Below are 21,258 nucleotides of genomic sequence, written 5' to 3'. Positions count from 1 at the left end.
TAACAGTCTGACAGGGAAGGTCAAAGAATGATCTGGGAGTAACTGTGACTCACTATTAGTCAATCAGAACACCACAAAAATGCCTTGCACGCTGCCATTTTACTGATCAGACTTAAAATTTTAACTGCTGGATGAAAAAAAAAATGATAGACTTGCATTAAAGGATTATCACTTCAAAATGAAAATTCTGTCATCATTTACTCACCCTGAAGTTGTTTCAAACCTGTATGAATTTCTTTCTCTTGCTGAACACAAAATAAGATATTTAGAAGAAGGTCTGTAACCAAACAGTTGATAATTTTTTAGTAATTTTTCCTACTATGGAAGTCAATGGGGGTCCATCAACAGCAGAAGCAAGAAATTCACACATGTGGTTTGAAACAACTTGAGGGTGAGTAAATGATTTTTCATTTTGAAGTGAACTATTCCTTTAAAGGAGGGACACAAGTCATTGTAAAAAATATTGTTGGTTTAACTTAAAAAAATTAAGTAACCGGGTTGCCTTAAAATTTTAAGTTGATTGAACTGGAAAAAGTGAGTTAATACAATGAAGGAGATTGATTTAATCATCAGAAACTTAAAATAATAAGTTGTCTGAACTAAATAAATTATTTAAGTTGATTTGACAAAAGAAAAAATGTTGTGATTACAAATCTTGAAATTATTTTTTTTACAGTGTACATGCCAGAAGATCACGCAGGACTACTGAACTCATGGCAGTTGTGCACAGGCACCACTCGCATGTTTTTCAGAAAATATAGAAATCTAGTTTAGGACATAAATTGAGATTCAGCCTGTGATATTCGAAACAACCTTGTGCCATGTTTTCAGCTTTACAATAGTTCCTGTAAAAGAACAAGAGAAATGGACAAAGACAAAGAAAAAAGAAGGTGGATAAGATGAGACAGATAAAAGAAAGTGTCAGGAATACTTTGAAAATAGACGCTTCACTCTCACTCATCTGAAGCATCTGAAAGATTCCTCATAAAGAGAGAGAGAGATGATGGACCTTCATTGAATTGCAATCTATATTTATGAGTGCACACAAATTATGACAAATGAATGAATAATTCCAGGATCTGAATGTGATTATATACACACACACACAAACTCAAACATGCAAGCACATCTATAAATTCACCAGTGCATATATTTGTGTGTCCATCTCTATTGGTTATCATAATCCAGACATCTGTTCTGTATTACACATGATATTAACAAATGAGCTGGAAATCTGTTTCCAGAAGCAAAAGTCGCTCCAAACCGTTTCCAAAGATCTCTGGCAGTTTCCACCTCTGCTAATGGATAATGTGGATTTCAGACATACGACCACACATTTCAACATGGACGTATACATACATATTTTTTGAATAAGCAAAAACTAAAATGACATTTATTACAATTATTATAAGATTATTATATATTAATTTATAAATAATTTAAAATTTAAATAAATGTGAATGTGTATCTGGATCTGTAACACTGATTCAAATCTAGGGCTGGGCAAAAAAATCGATTTTTCGATTAATCGTTTTTTAAAATGTGTTCGATTCAAAATCTATTCTCAACGGCCGGAATCGATTTTTTCCATATAAAGGGCTCGCGGACGCGGTGCTGCATCTTCTCGTCTCTCTGCGCAAGCGCCAGGCAAGCGCTGCAGCTGTCGATACACACACGCGTTTAGGAGTCGGGACACGACGGAATATTCACTTAACAATCGGGCCAGCATTGCATCGTAACCTATGATCGTAACTAACGTTTATCATTTTCACGTCTTTTTGAGTTTTACAAGCAATGTTAAACCATCCCGTGCTCGCGCACTCTCAGAGATGTCTTTCACTGCGTGCACAGCCTAAATCCGCCTCACAAACAGCTCGCCAGAAACAAAAGTTTTATCCCTGGATTATATCACTTTAACGGTTAAAACACGCGACATTATGTCAAAACTCTGGTCTTGGTGAGTAACCTCCTAAAGACAGTTGGTATTAAACGTGTGTAACAGAAAGTTAATGAAACAGTAATGGATTCGCGCACTAGTTATTAAAGTGAACGCAGCCATTTGTGTCAGTCATTAATTCTGTTGTCATAACAACAGAATATAGTATTAATTGTAAGCAATCAGAATAATAGCCTTTGTATGGACTAAAAAGACTATCCAGTGTTATTTTACATTGGATTACTTAATTCAGTTTCTGTAGTATTTCTGACATACCCAAAAAACTACCCCAAAATGTCTCTTAATTTGTGTCTTTATTCTATTGTATTTATTTGTGCTACTTTTTTCAATTTAATTCAAAGATTGAAATCAAGCTTCCATACATAAACTCTTAAAACAAAAATAAACAAAAAATTACATTACCATTTAGGTAAGATCAATGTAAAAAAAAAAGTCTAAATATTTATATATATTTATTTATCTATATCTATCTTAAACATAAAATAACATGATACTGTTTGATCAAGCTGTGCGACTGTTCTGACTTTTTTTGCATATTGCATCTAAATCCTGTTTATTCTCTGTATGCATTTAGTGTACCTAAAATAAAAATAGTTTTATATACAGGTTTATGGCTCTTAATTTCCTTGTATTAATTAACCACTAGTAAACTTATGTCCACTGTTCTTTTTTATAAATATAGGATTTGTATTACATCTTCATTATAGTCGAATCGAGAATCAAATCAGGAATCGAAATCGAAAATTGAATCGAGAATCGAAATCGAATCGAACTGAGAGCTTGTGAATCGAAATCGAATCGAAATTGAAATGTGGATCGATACCTAGCCCCAGTGGCGGCTGGTGAAAAATATTGTAGGGGGGGGCGAATAAGAGGGGGGTCTGGTGGTTCTCCCCCAGAAAATTTTGAATTTAGTAGATGTGATATCCTGCATTCTGGTGCATTTTAGGCCTTAGGCCATGCCCCTACCTATACCAATAAAATAACTTAAACCAGTCAATACCAATGGTCAAATAATACAATAATAATAATAACAGTTTGACAGTTAATGATAATGAACAAGTTGCATGTTTATTATGCTCTGTGTGCTGACAAAAAAAGTGCAAACGCATAATATTGATAAATTATAATATAGGTAATACAAAAAATAATAGACAATACAACAATCTAGTTTAATCAATCCCCAGCTGTAGATTACATATTTTTGACAAATTGACAATTGGATAATGGATAACAACGTGTTGATACTAGAGAAAGAGAGAGAGAAAAGGCTCTGAAAGAGAGGATGGGACAACATTCTTGCGGGTAACACCCAAGTATGAGAAGAAAGTTGATTTTAACTAGTATGAAACACAGTAATCTAGCTCAGAACTTAAAAACATCAAAAACAAAGCAAACACACAGGTATTAATATTCCTATAACTATTTTAATGTGTGTGAAACAGTGTTTATGTGTGTGTGTGTGAGTGAGTGAGTGACAGAGACAGACAGGTCAATTCCCACGACTTACTTTACATTATTTCCACTCGACGTCACTGACGCTGCCATTCTGCTCTCATCTGAGGTAAAAAAAATGTCCCGTCACGTGCGCGTGCACGGTGCACTCCCCTAGTCTGATACTGTGGGCGATATTTTCAGCGCCCCTAAACCATAAAATTTGACGACGCTGATTGGCGAAATATAAACTTTTTTGCATAGCAACCGTGGAACTATTGGCTTAAATTCCAGCACTGTGGGGCTGAGCGAACTGGCGCCCTGAGAAGACAGCCTATTGGCTATACTACTACACCAACATGATAAAAGTAACGAAAGTGAATGCAAATATCATTCTGGTGAGTTCAAAACACTTTTCAAAGTAAAACCATTATTAGCATATAATTAACATTGATTATTTTTCAAAATTATAAATTATAATATATATTAAAAAAACAGACAGACAGGTCGGAGGGAGGGCGGCGCCCCAGCGCCCTCTATGGGCGAGCCGCCCCTGCCTAGCCCTATTCAAATCAATACAAAACTTAAGTCTGAATTGTGAATCTTCTCAAACAAATAATTTAAAAGCACAGTCATTCATTTATAATCAGACATCACTCTCCATAAATGTTTGCTTTATATATATATATATATATATATATATATATATATATATATATATATATATATATATATTACACCATAGCTATAGTGGATAATCCAAGGAATTAAATACTTGAAAGGGACGTTTCTGTTTAATTGGAGTAAATGATTTCTCATCTCATAATGTATTTAGATTACAATGTTTCTTCATCGCTTTCACATGTAAATAAATGATAGCTGAGTTAAAGAGAGAGTTCACCCAAAAATTACATTTTCCTACTATGGAAGTCAATGAGAGCCATCAACTATCTGGTTAACATTCTTCAAAATATATTATTTTGTCATATAGAAGAAAGAAACTACAGGTTTGGAACAACTTGAGGGTGAGTAAATGATGACATAATTTTCATTTTTGGGTGAACTAGGCCTAACCGTTTAATAAATCTATTGTGCTATACATTTTATGACAAAGACCGTGGAAATATGTCAAGCAATAGAGACTGTCACACATACTGTATAGGCCACCGTCTTTCTGGTCATGTGAAAGTGCATTATCTCAGCTAAGTGGATTTCTGCCATCTTTGCACCCGTTATTTCCTCCTACTAATGAAAAAGCGCTGCCATATTTGCACGCAGCAGGAGATAAATTGTCTCTTGAGCACATATTCAAAGTAGCACACATAGAAGTACTAAAGCAGCATAATAAACTCCCCACTGGATGAGGTGCTTGACTGATCATCTATCACTACTTCTTATTTTTCTGCACCTTCTTCCTCCATTTCTCTCCATCTTACTACTTTAATTCCCTCTTTCTCGTCCTCTTTTTCTCGGGATCGTTTGATGGTGCCTGGCTGACAACTCGTTTCACGCATCACTAATTACTGATGACATGCAGTCCAACCATACAGTATGAAAAGCATCTGAGTCAGACACCAGATTCAGCAGTTTCCAGTGCTGGAGAGAAAGACAGAGGGGTGATAGCTCACCAGCAGACAGGCGAGAAATCTGTTCCCGTCTCTGTGGAGGAGAGCCGAAAGCTGGACTTCGCTGTCTCACCTCCTTATTAAACAGTCCTCATCATTAATTCATCTCCCACTGAGCCTGAGAGTTAGACCTCCATGACCAGAACATTAAACTTTGGGAAAGACTCTGTTCGACCAGATGAATGTCACAGGTTGGCTTTCAAATGAAGATGTTATCAACAATTGGAGATTTACTGATAAGTAGTCCTTCCTGAGTCTAAACCAACTGATTTTAGGCTTATTAGATAACGCTGCTAGCATGTACCTGTGCTAAAGGCAAGATCCAGTGCATCTATTTTACTAAAGTTTCTGTTAATAATTTGAATTAGATTTAATTTTAAGTTTTCATTTTAATTGAAAGAGTTAAAGTGAAAGAGAATTGCATTTGCCCAACCGGACGAATGCCCTGATTAAAACAATTTTCAATATAATTTTTTTTTTTTAATAAAAATAACTTGGGAATCACCGAAAACGCAAGGATGAATCTGATTTTCGTTCATTTAATGTAATTGGCGATTGATAGCCTGTAGTTGATAATAATATAGGCCTACTGATGGTAACAAAGTTGCGCTGTTGAGGCTCACGCAGTTATATATAGAACATATTATACAGTTAAGAAACATCACACCAGAGTGCTGTTTTCCGGAATACCATCACAAAACCGACACTGATTTCATAACAGTTCAATAAACAAATAGTTAAAATTGAGTCAGTTACATTTTAGACGCAATCACTGTTTGGGTCCTGTTTCAGCAGCGAAAATAGTTCCAAACAAAGATCACATCAGAACCATATCGGTTGATTCAAAGATTCAATTACTCATAAACTGCTTCATTCTAAATAAATCAGCCGTTTGAACGAATCGTTTGAACGAATGACTCAATGACTCGCTCATTAAGACGGTCACCTGCCGCCAGCCTGCCACCTACTGGTGGTTTAGTTTCAAAGAATCATTCTTTTCAACATTCCTTATTCGTATATTCAATAAAAAAATATCATAATCTCATTTAATACAGTTGTAATTTTTCAATGTTAATTAATTTAATTTGATTGGTAACAGGCTAGTGTCTTAATATTCTGATTAAATGCATTGATCAAATTTAAGAATTTGGAATGAAAGATGGAGCATACATTATATAAAATTAGGGGTACAGAAACTTAATAAAAGTAAAAAAAAAAAAATATTCTGATAAGAATGTTTTCCAACAGTGATGTAATGAAATATTGACAATTTACGTTTGAAGGGAGTAAAGTCTCTGTTTAAGCTAATGGGGAAATGTAATTTTGCCATAAGATGAATTTTATTTTAAATAAATTTTCATTTTAAATCAGCCTATATCAGTGTGATATGTTACTATATTATCATGCTTAATACTGAGAATTTGAATAATTGAAATGTTATGATCATATGCAGATATTTAAATCAGAGAATATCATAGGTTTGGGTGGTTGGTGGGTGGATTATTTATTTCTAACAGTGAATTTGATGACTCAAAGTCCACCACATTAATGAATTTACCGTTAAAATGTACCAAATTTTCCGCTCGGAGGTACCGAGCTACACCCACAAATACTCTGTGGGAAACACATGACGGTCTAAAAGAAATACAAATTGAATTATTTTATTATTAAAATACATGATCAGGATTTTACCACCTCTGCCTCGTTTTGAGCCAGGGAAAACCTTGTAAATGCAGGCTATAATTGACCCAAACTGCAGCTACACACACAGCAGCATGCTTTGCTTCAAGGAATATGAGAAAAGAGCGAAATGAATACAGAGATAGACGGCAGGGGTGGAGGTTAAAAAAGAGACAGAAAAACAGCCGTATCACGAAGGCAAATCAACAATAAACCAGATGGACGGAAAACAACTTCTGCTTCTCTCTCCCATCAAAGAGACTCTGACAAGACTGTCACCCACAGATAGAAAGAGAGAGAGAGAGAAATCCTCCATTCAGTGAGCTGGAAAAACCTTGAGAAAGAGCTTCAGCATCTAGTAAAACACACACCTCCTTTAATGATACGGATGGGAAAATTTGTAGTTCACTTTAATATGTAAACAGCCTGTTAAACACATACATGGATCTGCCTCACTTTGCCTGTCAATCTGTCTGAAATGAAATAAAACACTATATTTTACTTGCTAAAGCCACTGACGGGGTGAAAGCCAAAGGTTCAAACATACACATGAATGCAGGTCCAGCTTTCTGCTGAAATATCAACATTTCTATTGCACAATTTTTTTTCAAACTAAATAAGCTGACATTTGGACTATGGGATAATTTCTGAAATTGTTTATGAAGTAATGGTTGCGCACAGTGAGGCAACACACAAACACAGACACATCTTTAATTTTTCATCCACTGCTTTAACTCTGGTGTTTAAATGCCTCAAACCTGAAATCACAGTTAACATGCTATTAAAGTGCATTGCATTCTGGGAAGAGACTAACCTCCAAACTCCCACACACTCCCACATCATGTGATAGGTCTCTCAGTAGGACTTTGCTCACTTTTCAAGCGCCTGATTGATCGATTGATTGGTGGTGTGTCTGCAGCGCTGCCAATAGGCCAAACATTTCTTTCGCACATTTAACACAGATCACGGTCTGCCATGATGGACCACAGAGAGAAAGACAAAAGGATTTTATATTTATAATTGTGTATTCACTCCCGTTCAAAAGCAAAAGAGACAGTAAGACAAACAAAATAAAGTTATAAGTTACAAAATAAATGCTGTTGTTTTGAACTTTCTATTAGAGCCGGACAGATAAAGGATTTTGAAGGCCGATACCGATACAAATATTTTTGGGTTTTAAAATCCGATATTTCGTCCAAATTTTTTTTTTTATTTATTAAATATTGTTGGATTTCACACATATGTAAAAGAAAAGCTAACTTTTCTGCACAAGATACGTTTGATACTTTTTCTCTATGTCTAAATGTTCACTCCTCGCAAGTCTAACTTACATTTTACAAGGGACTGTAACTAGAGATATGCTAGTTATAAATACAGTATTAAGTACTTTATTTAGGCAGAAAAAGTTCATTGTGGTTTCCAAGCTCATTAATGTCCACTGATGATAGTGGCATTAGCTAGCTTTGTGGTTAGCTAGTCTATGATGAGCCATAATTTAGCAATAGATGGCATCATACTGCAAATTGTAAAACATACATTTTCAATATAACAGGCCAAGGAGAGATGATTGAAGCGTGTTTCGTCCGTTTTTATTTAATTAATAATATCGGTCTGGCTCTACTTTCTATTCATTAAATAATCCACAAAAATATACAGCAGCACAACTGTTATCAACATTGGTAATAAGAAATGTTTCTTGAGCAGCATATCAGCATATTAGAAGGATTTCTGAAATATCATGCGACACTGAAGACTTAATATTATGTGTGTAAACAGTGTGTATTGTGTAGGTCTCGAAACCTACTTTTCTACCAGCTAATGTTTTGTGCATCATTTTAGGCACATGATCTGAACACAACAATGATGTCCAAAACTGATGTTTAAAGTTGCAACTCACTAGGTTGAGGCAGATGAACATGATAGAGGCAGATGAACATGTCTTTTGTTCCAAATTCTCTGTCTTTCCAAGACACCTCAGAATTGAAATCTGTCCTTGCAGCTCTCCTAGTCCTTCACTTCATCATCCCTCTATTCTCACCATGCACACGTTCACAGAACTTGCTCAGCACAGTCATCATAGATCCAGCTGTGAGCACTCAGTGTAATACCGTCTGTCAGCACACACACACACACAAACACTGTTCAATCCCTTGGGTTTACACACTAGCCTCTCTTACGGTCATGTTCCCTCAGCAATTCTGTTTTCGGCTTTTCTGCCCAGTCTAATGAATTAACAAATCAATATAAAGTCGCAACACACTCACTCACAAAAGGTAGAAGGAACCAACTTTAAGATAGCACAGCTAGATGCAAAAACAAACCTGTGAGAAAAATTATCTGGATCCGGGTGCTTGACCCTTCTAATGATGGCAGAAAACAGTCAGCGATATGGCAGCTGATTTTGGCAGGTGTGTGTTGCAGGGCTGATTTCATGGCTGATGGAGCACAGGGTCAGAATGTGTCAAAGAGAGTGAATGAGAGAACGAAAGAGAAGGGGGAAGGGAAGTCAGACAGGACAAAGGAAATTATTTTAGAAAAGGGCTCCACATCGGTCAACCAGCAGCTAGAATAGTTCTAGAACTTAAAACCCAAAAAAAAACTCAAACCCTCCATTACGAACAATGAATCTGAATACATTTAAAGTGCCTGGCACATTGCTCTGAGGTGCAGAGTGATTCACATTCAGTGGAACAGGCACTCAATTCTTTTTTTTCCATCACACAGCAAATCTACTCAACTCCAGCCACTCTGTTTTGTCCTTCTATCTGAATTAATTTACAAATTACAAATTTATTTACAAATTTTAGAATTGATTACTACTTACTATGGATTGAACTGAGAATGACTTTTTAAGTGCACTGCATCCAATTGCTGAATTTGAATTGGGGCAGCAAACAGAATACAGAATGCAAGTTTGAATTTGATGGGTTAATTTTTTACCCCAAATTTTTTTAGCAATCTTTTTTTTTTACCCAAACTGCTAGATTCTACCTGTTGGGTCATTTTGTTGGGCAAAATTTTCAGTATTGGGCAGTTTTGTGTAACCCACTCCTGGTTTAAGTTCACTGACAGTTGAAAAAGATGCACTTCCTTATAAACTATCCAGTCTCCTGCGTTATAATAACCCATTGCTGGTTTTCCAAAAGATTAAACTGGATCAGTTTATAAGTGGTCATTTTGTCTTCTGGATTAGGAAGCAAAATATTAGAAAATTGACATTCCAAGAAATTCTTATAACTGTAATAAATGGAATGATCGATTGAACAATACAATGATAGAAACAACCAATAGAACGTCAGACAGACAGTCAGTTAAGCCATTATTCATCTCTCAAGTCACTGGAAATGCAGGTCTGATAAAGGTTCACACATACAAATTAGCAGCACACAAGATAGCAGCAAATTTATGACCCGTCATATATACTTTCTAATAGTCCTCATGTCAAGCATGAATAACAATAAAACAAATCAATAAATTGCATCACTTTTTTTTTCTAAGGGTTTTTTCTGCAGTCTTGTAACATAAGAACCTCCAAACATGATCAAAATTTATTTTCCTCAAAAAGGTTTTCTATAAAATGAGACCATGTACTTGATGACTTTGTAGATTTATAAAGGCATTTTAAGTATGCCACTTGAAATCATGCAAAATCATTATGTATGCCACTTGAAATCAGGGTGTAAAGGGTTAACAGAGAGCTTACATATCACTTAAATATAAAGCTAGAATAATCAGGAACGGTATCAGTCGATCATGGAGACAAGAAATCGGTACTTTGTATGGACAGCAAAAAACCCGATCGGAGCATCCCTAGTTTGTAAAACTCCATTTTAGCTACTTATGTGTTAATTATTTATTATTAATAATTATTAATAAGTCTGATTGATTCATCAGCCTGTTCTTACATAAATGCTTCTCTCTAGCACACATTGTGTTTTATCGTGCAATTTATTTATACTCAAAGTTTTACGTGCATATATAAGATAGTCCGTTTTCGCATGCATTTGAACACAGTTCATTAGCGTGTCATACACACACACACCCCACACCACTAATTCCACCCAAACGTATAATACCAACGTATTCTCATCCCAAGGCATCATATACTGACGCTTTTGCCAATGTGTATGTCTAACGCACATGGCACCCTTTAGCGTCAATATAGCACGCTTAGTGTAGGTTTGGGTATGGGGTAGGGTTAGACCACTAGGAGGCACCTTCTACCCCATATATATCGGCGTCTCATATTGACGCTAAAGGGTGCCATGTGTGTTGGATGTATATGCATTGGCAAAAGCGTCAGTATGACACCTTGGGATGAGAACGGGTTGATCGACACACCACTACTAAACCTACCGTAACCAACCCATGCGTATCCTATGCACGTAAAAACTAATTTTCGCGTATAAATTGTACGATAAACACACTGCGTGCTAGAGACGCATTTTTAGTGTGATTGGGTTGGATTCATTACTTCATTATTAATTTATTATTTATTTTTTGTTTTGGCTTTTGGCCAAGCCCACCCTGAATTTTCGGTTTCGGCCCAGAATTTTCATTCCGATGCATACCTAGACGAAAACCAAAATTTCCAGACTCTTCTCTGCTGTCCTCAGCGCTCCTCTCTTTAGACGGTGAGCAGTTTCTCAGTAATGAGGCTCATTTACATGGCAGTCGCAGCGGTCCCAGTGGATCCATACCACACAGACACACACAAGGTCTCTCTTATTGTGCCCTTTGAGTTCTCTCATAAATGACTTAAAAGGACACAGAATCGAATCAAATTGAACTGTACAGTCAGTAGAACACCTCCTGAATTTGCACTTTTCCAATGATCAAATGATGGTCAGATCTCTGCTGTCTAAATGCTGCCATATTTTGCTCAGACTAACGATTGATTTCAGTATTCAAACCCAATTTAATGATGACATTATGTATCCCAGACATTCATTAAAGGCAGGATGGGTGATTTGTTCCAGAAACACTTTTTGTTATGCTGGTTGAAAGTCTCTTCACATCCTGATTAATCACACCCACATTAATCATTAAGTTAAGTGGTCTAAGGCAAAGGACCATAAAATGTGCGTCCTGTTCGCACAGAGATCACACGTCATCGGCACGTTTCATGCTAAGACGAAGAGTAAAACAGATGTCAGACACTGAGCACCAAACTGAAACAACAGCCACCTTTTACAGTTTCTCCTGAACCAAAACCAGTATGCTGTGTTCACACTATAAACTGTAATTTGGAAGAGATGGAAACCTGTGATGTTATACTCGGAGCAGTTTGTGACTCAAGTTTATGCGTTCCAATGACAAAACTACCAACGCCGAAAATAATCTGCAGGTACAGGAGGTACAGGTCAGACAGGTTATAATTGTAATAGTATGTGCTTTGAGATATGAGGTAGTCTAACGTCATTTCGTGATGCTTTGAAAACTCTGTTGTGTGCGTTCACGTGTTTTGAAGGAGGTTGTCACATTCATTCTAAAAATTGCCTACCCCACCTTCAACATCTATGGTTAAATAATACTTCCATATTTTAAACAACACAAAACTGCACAGAACAAACCCAAAGCAAGACCTGCAGAATTGCATTAAAACGATTTAAAAAATAATAATAATAAGACCTCATGTTCACATCCAGTCTTTCCACATCTTCTGACAGCTGTAACCTCACCTCTACTGTCCAACTGCATTCAATTCAATCCCATCAGCCCTTAGGAAGATAGTCAGTCATTCACATTTAAAGAAACGACTTGACAAGGTCATTTTTCTTTTCTGTGTTGATGTGTTTCCTGATGAAACAGGAAGTTGCAGCAGTACATATTATGCAAGATGAATCAGCAAAAAAATTGCTTAGTTTTTCTAAAGGAGAATTTTGAATGTGTAAATCTGCTGCAAGTGTAATCTTGTCAATTTATGACTTATGAGTATCAAAATTAACTAAAAGATATAGACACTGACTAAAAACTAAACAACTCTGATTAAATGTGGTCTTTACAAAAAGTAAAGATTTTGATTAGAACCAAAAAGATCACTTAAGCAAAAGAGATCTGCAGTTATGACGTATTTTTGTAGGCCGACCCATAAGTTAGCAACACTCTGGTTTCCTCCACCAAACAAATAGGATTTTTCCATTGGCTTTTGGATTATTGCAGAAAATGAGCTCTATGACCAACAAAAGTGTATGATTCATATACATTTTTTCAACATGATAATCTTCACAAATTAACAAAACTTTTATGAATATTGAAGCCTAAATTAAATTGCCAGAAGTAAAAACGTACATTCAGGCTATTAGCGAACACCACATTTACTAAAGTTAAATTAAAGTAAAGCTACATTATGTTGTAGAATAAAACATGCAAATATCTTGAGCTTGTGTTGAAAACATTGGGGAGAAAAACCCACTGACTTCAGGACGATGGACTTGGAAGTGCTAAATAATAATACTATATTATCTTTCTAGATGCTTTACAGTTGAATTTGAATTTGTCTCACATTTGCTGAAGTTTGCATCATTAATTCTGCACTTTCCTATTCATTACGGTCAAGTAGGTATGTCCCAATGTCTCTTGCAACAACACGTTAATATCGATAAAATATAAAGATATGTAATATCATTTGTAGCTATCAGGGAGCCGCTATCAGTATACGGGTTATTAAATCGCTTTCGAATGCTCGCCAACTTTTCACTTTTGAATTCGCAATCACACTTACTCAGTGCATTGTTGGCGATAAGATATTTGTAAATAAGTATCCTTCATCATCTTGTCAGTCAACTCTTCTTACTGTCGTTACGTGATAAGTGAAATCTGACTCCTGCTGCACTGTACTGAGAGCAGACGCTTTCAGTTTATAATTGTAGCGTCCATTGTCTAATCAAACTACATTGTTTTATTTCTATATTTCGACAGTGGAGGCAGTTCCACGTTTGGCAAGTAATGTAATCGGTGTGTACAGCCAAATACCGTGCAACACCGGTAACACCGACTACCTCAGCAAGCCTACTGTGAAGCCACTTTGAAACAATTTCTAAAGTATAAAGCGCTATAAAAATAAAGGTGATTGGACTTAAAATGCTAACTCATTTTTGGGTTTTGGCTGACAAAAAAACCCAAAAAACTTTACCTCTGTATCCCATTAAAACCTAAGATACATATACAACCTTAAGAACCCCATTCAGCCAAAAATGGCTCTTTATAAGACAGGGTTTTTTGCATTTAAAACTGCCAAATGGATGGAGAAACAATGCAGAATAAAACCTGCTGCAGCCAGAATATTGCATTAGACAGGCCCACACCGATTTCACAACGACCTTTAAAACGACCACTAATTTCAGGCTTTAGAACGTTACTGAAAAAAAGCCTTTCAAAATGTGTGTATGTGTGTGTTTAAAAATGTCTGTCTCTGCTAGATCTTCAGAAAACCCTTAGTTTAAAGCTTTTAAACCGTGGGCTCAACACTACCTGTCATCTCTCACCCTGACAGACTGATGGAGCTTCTGGAGTTATTACTCAAACTCACACAGTGACAGCACACACTCACATATACCAATAGCAAAACAGGACTTAGAGCTATGACGTACCTAACGCACAACGGTAAAATGTGTGTCAGAGATTTTGCTATAGCATTTAAACTGCAAACATATTAGAGCAGAACTTTTACGATATGTATACATGAGAGAAAACATATTTCAACAGATGTCGCAGATGTGCATATCAGCTAAATAAGAGCAGGGTTGTGTGCTCAGAATTGAATTGACAATGTTTTTTAAATTCCATTTAGATTCCTGAATTTGAATTAAGTTTGAGTTGAGGTAGCAAAACAGAATGGAGAATTGTAATTTAAATTTAAAAAGAACTGAAATGCAAAGAAAATCATTCTGCAATTAGTGTGATTTTGAATTAGATAAAGAAAGCTCGTCAAAACAAACTTTAAACGATGGCTTGATAAAGCCTTATCTGAAAGTTTTAATACAAAGTAAAGAAAAAGTTAGAAGTTTTTGTACTTAATTTACATATGCATCGTCATACTTAATCAATTTACTTTCTTTATATAGATCAAGGTGGAAGAACGCTTTGTTTCCCAGAATACCATTACCTGAATTCTGATTGTTTCATCTAATAAGAGTTTAATATGTTTAATAGGGATGTCAAACGATTAATTGCGATTAATCGTTTGACAGCCCGCTTAGTTACACTTATATATTGTGAATCTGGTTTTGCACTGATGCCAGACTTCATTTCTAATGAATAGTCTGATTTTTGGCTGTGTGTCCTCGAAATAAAAAGAATACAAAAAGAGATGAAGTGGCTTTCATTTGTGCAGCATTTCATGTACTGGCTTATCTAAAAATAGTTTTAGCAGATGGTTATTTAATTTATAAACCATTTGCACATTTTCAGAAAACTGACTACACGTTCTTTCTCATTTCAAGGAGTAAGTTGTTGGTCATCCCACCCAGCCTGAATGATTTTTTCAATGTTGGTGGTCATTCAGTTGAGCATGGAAATATGTGTGTGTGCGTGTGTCTGTGTTTTAATGTCCTTGTCACCTTCCCTTTCAAAAATTCCCTGACTGCATCAGCATTCATAATATCACCTCTCATTAACACAAAGAAATTACTGACACAGAGAAAGAGAGAGGCAGAGATAAAGAATGAGAGGAGAGAGAGAGAGATGCATATTGAAAGAGAGAGGTATGAAGAGACTCTTCATTTCACCTCCTGCAATCACTTCATCCATATAAAGAGCCTCCGAACCCCCCTGATCTTACTCTCAAAGATCCCACAGCTGAGAACTCCTAAACACACTTACGGACAGGTGCTTCATTTCGAGATCTCAATCTCTCCAGTGTGGATTGCACAACACATGCCGCAACACACCGGCTGCATCCCAATTGGCATACTTTGACTGCATACTAAAACTAAGTACACCAGTATCCCAGTACGACAGTAACCACATATTTAGGATTTAAGGGCCAAATGTTCTAGCTGAAGAATCAACCGTTTATCCAATACCTGAAATCTGATCCAGTTCCTCTCTGTTTAAGCTGATTATGGGCCTGATACAAAATCATAAAACAAGTACAGTATACACACAACTGACAACGTTCTTGACCAATACCATTCACTGTCAACTTAAATAGCCCTAACAGTTCTCGTGGTTTTTGAATCTAACAGTTCCTGTGCTATTATGTGTTCAGAGACCTAATATCCCTATTAATATAGGCTAGTGGATATTACGTGTGCATATTGAGCTTCTATAAAAGTAAATTTATCTTTAACATGTTATCTCTACCTAATCTATGCTATCACTTTGGCATACTGCTTTCAATGTCATCTAATTCTGGACGTACTAATCCTAATCTTGCATACTACATTTAGTAGGGATAGTATACAAACACAAGATGAATACAGCCACATTCACACAAGCTCACACATATCCATTGTTTTGAATATATGAGGTAACGTTATGTTATAAACACAAGACAACCCCTAACCCTGAAATATAGGCGTTTTAAAATTTGGGCTAATTAATAAGCAATTTTGCCAATATATGAAGGTTTTACCTAGTGTGAAAGACAACAAAGGAAGGATCAGTCAGCTTTTGCTATTTTCAGGGAATTTTTAGTTAATTCCCAGCAGGTTAACAAAACACAGAGAACCATCCTTTAACTTTTGTTCTGAATTAAGCTAATTAAAATGACTACAGACCTTTGCGGGTACATTTGGTCCATAGAAATTAAGAAAGCAAAACGCGCACACACTCTCTCTCTCTCTCTCACACACACACACACAGTAGCATAAGGAAATAACTGGGAAAACTCACGTCGCGGAATTTGTTCCAGTATTTGCTCTTGTCGTACTGGGACACGGTGCTCATCCACTTATCATTGTCTAGCGGGTTTCCGTCACTGCTGCCGGTAACCGACACCGTCAAAAACACCAGGGACACGAACAGACCGAGACTCAACATCATCTGAAAGAGAGAGAGAGAGAAAGAGAGAGAGCAAGTGAAAAAAAATTAGACACGGGCCACACTTGAAGTAAAGACGTCCAACCTTTTTGAGTTTATATAAACAAGCCCAAACAATAAAACATCAAAAAGCTCACTAATTCGTATCCAATAAACAACTCCAGAGCCTCGCGGGCCGGTCGAGGATTACTTCTGGATTATAAATCCGCTGAATATGTCCATCTGATATGATTAATCGTCCCTGAGGAGAAAATCCTGAAGTGACTTGACAAACAAAAATAACGGACTTTAACGGGCGAGTAAAAACGGCTCGCGCTTCCCGCGTTCGACTCCTTGAGCGCGAGCTTCACTGCCTTCTTGTTTAATTGGCTTCCTAGTATTATAACGACATTATTCGCTTCACTCACCTCAAGACGGGACTGTTCTCGATTCCCGGGGCCAAACTGAACGGGTGATTGGAGACCGGGCGGGCGGCGCGTCCGTGGGACCGTAAAGTATCCGAGACACGGGAGTGGGTGAGTTTCCTCAGATCTTGTGGCTGCTGCACTGAACACGACTGGGAGAAACGGACCCGTGTAATGGAACGGTGAGCGTCTCCGCCCCCTTTACCTTGACTCCGCCCACTTTTCCTCGATCTCTCTCTCTCTCTCTCTCTCTCTCCACACTCGACGTTATGTGATAACGCGTGACGCTAACTCTAATAACTGAACCGAAACGCTGCCGTTATTATTCTGAACGCTTTCTTCGCTGAACTTTGTATATATTAAAAAAAGGAAATGTAGTTTTGTAGCGTACGACACACACACACACACACACAGACAGAGAGAGAGACTCTCTCTCTCTCTCTCTCTCTCTCTCTCTCACTCACACACACCAACACACATTTTCAATTCTCTCAGAGATGGATGTAGAACAAAGGGAGTGGTGCATTCAGACGGGAACACACGTCGACGTTGAGGTGTGTGTGCTGGAGGAGGCTATAATACGCAGGTGTTGACTTTAAGCTGTAAAACATCCTGTGCTGTGCAGAGAGGGAATCAATACACTGACAAGCGCTCACTCCCTGATCACTCCTAACAAATTAAAACCAGCCTCCGTTTTCATTTGAAATCAGGCTGTAATGGCTCTAAACTGCTGCTGTCCACTGCAGTGACTCCAGCTGCAGGGAGACGGATTGGAAATATCGCCTCATGTTTAATTGAACAGAATAAACAAGTCAATGCATTAACCTCATTAGTAAACATAACGCGGGGAAAGTATTGAGATTGATATTTGTAGGTGTTCTCCATAGTCAAATGGAGAGGTTCAGTCATGCTCTCGGGGTTTGAACCGCTGATCCAGTGAGTGTGTGGGGGAGCTGTCCATTCAGCACCACGCACACATACACACACCTTTACACTGCAAATAAGGCTTTTAATGTGTATGAACGGGAGACGAGACGGTGCGACCATACGGTTTAATGCTGCACAGAGGCGGTATACATTTATAGCTACAGATATTACTATTCCTGAATGTTTTAAGACTCATTCCAGAAACCAAATAAAGTGCTTGTTATTATGCATTCCATTCTAACAAACCAACCCAACATCATATAACAAACTGATATAAAGAGGGGGCACTTGAAGAGTTGTCCTTGAAGAGTTCGTCACCTGCAATGCTATAACAGTTTATTTTTTAATTATATATATACTATGATGGTAACAGGATTGATATATAACCAGGTAACAAAAGCACTTGGCATTTGTATGTGCACTAAAATCTAAATATATATGAAGAGTTCAGATGCAAAACCCTCTAAATGCCATTTGAAATTTTTTTCTTTAATGATGATTTTTATCAAGCTTGTATATTTAAGTTCAGTAATTTCACTTAAATAACAATTAATAGGTAATTATCATTGCCATTTAAGTGAAATTACTGAACTTAAATATACAAGTTTGATAAAAATCATCATTAAAGAAGAAAATTTCAAATGGCATTTAGAGGCTTTTGCATCTGAACTCTTCATATAAATAAAATGCAAATTAATTGCTTTTTCAATCTAAATGGAGGCTATATAAATGTACAAATACAGCAATGAGAAGTTGGAAGCATGACAGGGGATATAATTATTGACTTTATTTTTTTTACCTGTAATAATGTTCTGTGCATAGTAAAAGTTCCTATTCATGGTTTAAATATGTGCACAACAGTGATGCGCGGGTTGATCCGAAATGAGCGGGTGCCTGCGGTCACCCGCGGTTACCCGCAGTTACGGGTCATCCAAAAATGTTTTTAATGATATTCGGGTCGCGGTCGGTCGGGTCGTTTGAAAAAAGATGCCAACACATTTGTATTAATATAGCACTAGACACAATTTTTGATGAAATATACAGCCCTACACATTATTGGCTGAATAACTGACACGAAGATAACACATCAGTCGAAACAGTTCTCGATTCTGTACTGGTGATTCGAGAACCGCTGTCCCTGTGCGTTCGGTAGTCCACAGTATCAGCTGCTCGTGCTCATCACAACAGTGGCACCAACATGTCTCGGTTACTGGAGTAAAATGTAATTCAGGATATTGATTTATTTCGATTCGTAGGCGACCGTCAGGCATGTCTGAAAGTGAGTAACTTTAGTAACTTGTGGATCAGCACTGACGCAAGACGTGAACTGTTTCGAACGATTTAGTTCGATTTTGTGTACTGGTTCGACCGGTTCACTAAAAAGAGCCGGTTCAAAAGAACGATTCGTTCACGAACCGGCCATGTCTATGATCACTACAGTCTGCAGAGAGATGGAGGCGGCAGAGAAAAGGTGAAGACTGGGGAGTGGAAGCTCCGCAAATACACAAATAGAACGAGTAAAAGTGTGGGAGACATTTACTGAAATAATGAAAGATGATGACCAAAGTGCTGGCTTTGTTATGTGTAGGCCTACGTCTTCTTGCGATGCTGTGTTGTTACACGTCTATGGCTCAATAACGCTCCGATGAGCATTTACTACTTTTAAAAAATGCGGCCAGGAAGCGGGTCGGGTACAATATTTTTTTACTTTTTTTTGCGGTCCGAGTTGCGGGCGGGTAGTTGAAAACGTCGGTCGGTTGCGGGTTGTTTATACATTGACCCGCGCATCACTGATACACACACACACAAACACACTTTTATACACAAACACACCAAAAAAATTCAGATTATACATGTGTTTTGCATTTTTAAAATGCTAAATTTGTCCACCAGATGGCATCCATCTCATTTCAAAAATTGCTTTTATGAGGCCTAGGCTTGACTCTAAAATGAAATACAGCTTTAAAAAAAAAAAATATATATATTTTTTATATTTTTCTATTATGTTCAAAGGGGGGAAATTTTGTCATAATTATTGCATTTATACTAATTATATTTTTTTTTTTGAAATTCTCAAAACACCAAAAAAAGAAAAAATATTATAAAAAACGAGTAAAAAAAAAATCATGATTTTTTTTTTTTTTTAAATATGAATATGGGCCCTTTGGGTCCATTTGGACCTGAACACCCCAAGTGTGACTCTGAAACGAACAACCCCAGAGGGTTAACTAACTGCAGATTAGCATGCATATTACTTAGTTTTTGGTTGTTTATTAGTACATATTAATGCCTTATTCTGTATGACCATATTCTGTATCCCTAAATCCACCCAATACCTAAACTTAACAATTTAACAACTACCTTACCAACTAACTAATAATAAGCAGTAGTTTACGTTGGCAAAAGTCAGTCAATAGAAAAATGGACCCATAATCTAAAGTGTTACCATTATTTCTATAGAAACATGAAGGAAAATGTGAAATTATAACAAAAAAAAAAAAAAGTTATTGCTGAAGCAAACCCACATCAGAGCCTCTAGGAACTGAGATGGGTCAGAGCCGCATTGGCAATCTGGCAACATATCTGGCCTTAACTCAATTGTGTAAAGGCGGCTTTAGAAAGGTCAGCACATTAATGCATTCTAGACGTTTTAATGTGACAAAACAATTTATCGCTAAATTCATCGTAATCAAACTAATGATGACCTTAGCGTTGGTCATTGTGGCATTATTATTAGTGCATGAGTACGGCAGTTCAGACGTCACAGATACGGACTTGTGTAGAGTCATATTGGCTGGTTAAATATTGGCGCAGATGGTACATAAAAGGTTGATGGTTCTTCTAACCCTGCAATGGCTGATTCATGAATTGTCACCTTTAAAACACTGAACCTCCTGCGACGATACACTCACACTAGACAAAGTAACCGCCAATGACATCTATCATGCTCTGTGTGCAGCAACAGTTTCTCTCTGTCAAGCAGTCCTGTGTACGTGTGTGTATTTCATTTATTCTGAATAAATTTCATTTATTCTGTTCCACTCCATTGGCTTAATGCTGTTAATGTTAAGTGGCAATATTTTAAAGTGGGTAATGTAGGTCAGTGTGATTTCTGATTATGTGCCGTTAACATTTTACACTTTGAAAATGTTAGAGTGCGTAAATTCCCATCAGCCACAGCCGAGATATTGACACAGCTAAATCCGCATGATGTATTTCTGAAACCCAGCTGATTGACATGCATGTG

General features: G+C 37.0%; 1 protein-coding gene across 1 annotated transcript in view; it reads right to left on the bottom strand.

Annotated features, from left to right (window-relative positions):
- The window catches only part of spock1 (SPARC (osteonectin), cwcv and kazal like domains proteoglycan 1), a 164,293-nt gene extending 147,031 nt beyond the window's left edge, over window positions 1–17,262 (bottom strand). The window contains exons 1-2 of the mRNA XM_039662910.2: window positions 17,088–17,262; window positions 16,534–16,683 (exon numbers count right to left, since the gene is read on the bottom strand). Of these exons, the coding sequence (XP_039518844.1) occupies window positions 16,534–16,683 (150 nt within the window). The 5' untranslated portion in view covers window positions 17,088–17,262. The remainder of the gene's footprint in view (window positions 1–16,533; window positions 16,684–17,087) is intronic.
- Between the last annotated feature and the right edge of the window lie 3,996 nt (window positions 17,263–21,258).

This window comes from Pimephales promelas, chromosome 9, assembly GCF_988280905.1.
Source record: "Pimephales promelas chromosome 9, fPimPro1.hap1.1, whole genome shotgun sequence".
NCBI lineage: Eukaryota > Metazoa > Chordata > Actinopteri > Cypriniformes > Leuciscidae > Pimephales > Pimephales promelas.
Note: the sequence above shows the minus strand (reverse complement) of the source record. Positions and strands in the feature narration are given on the sequence as shown.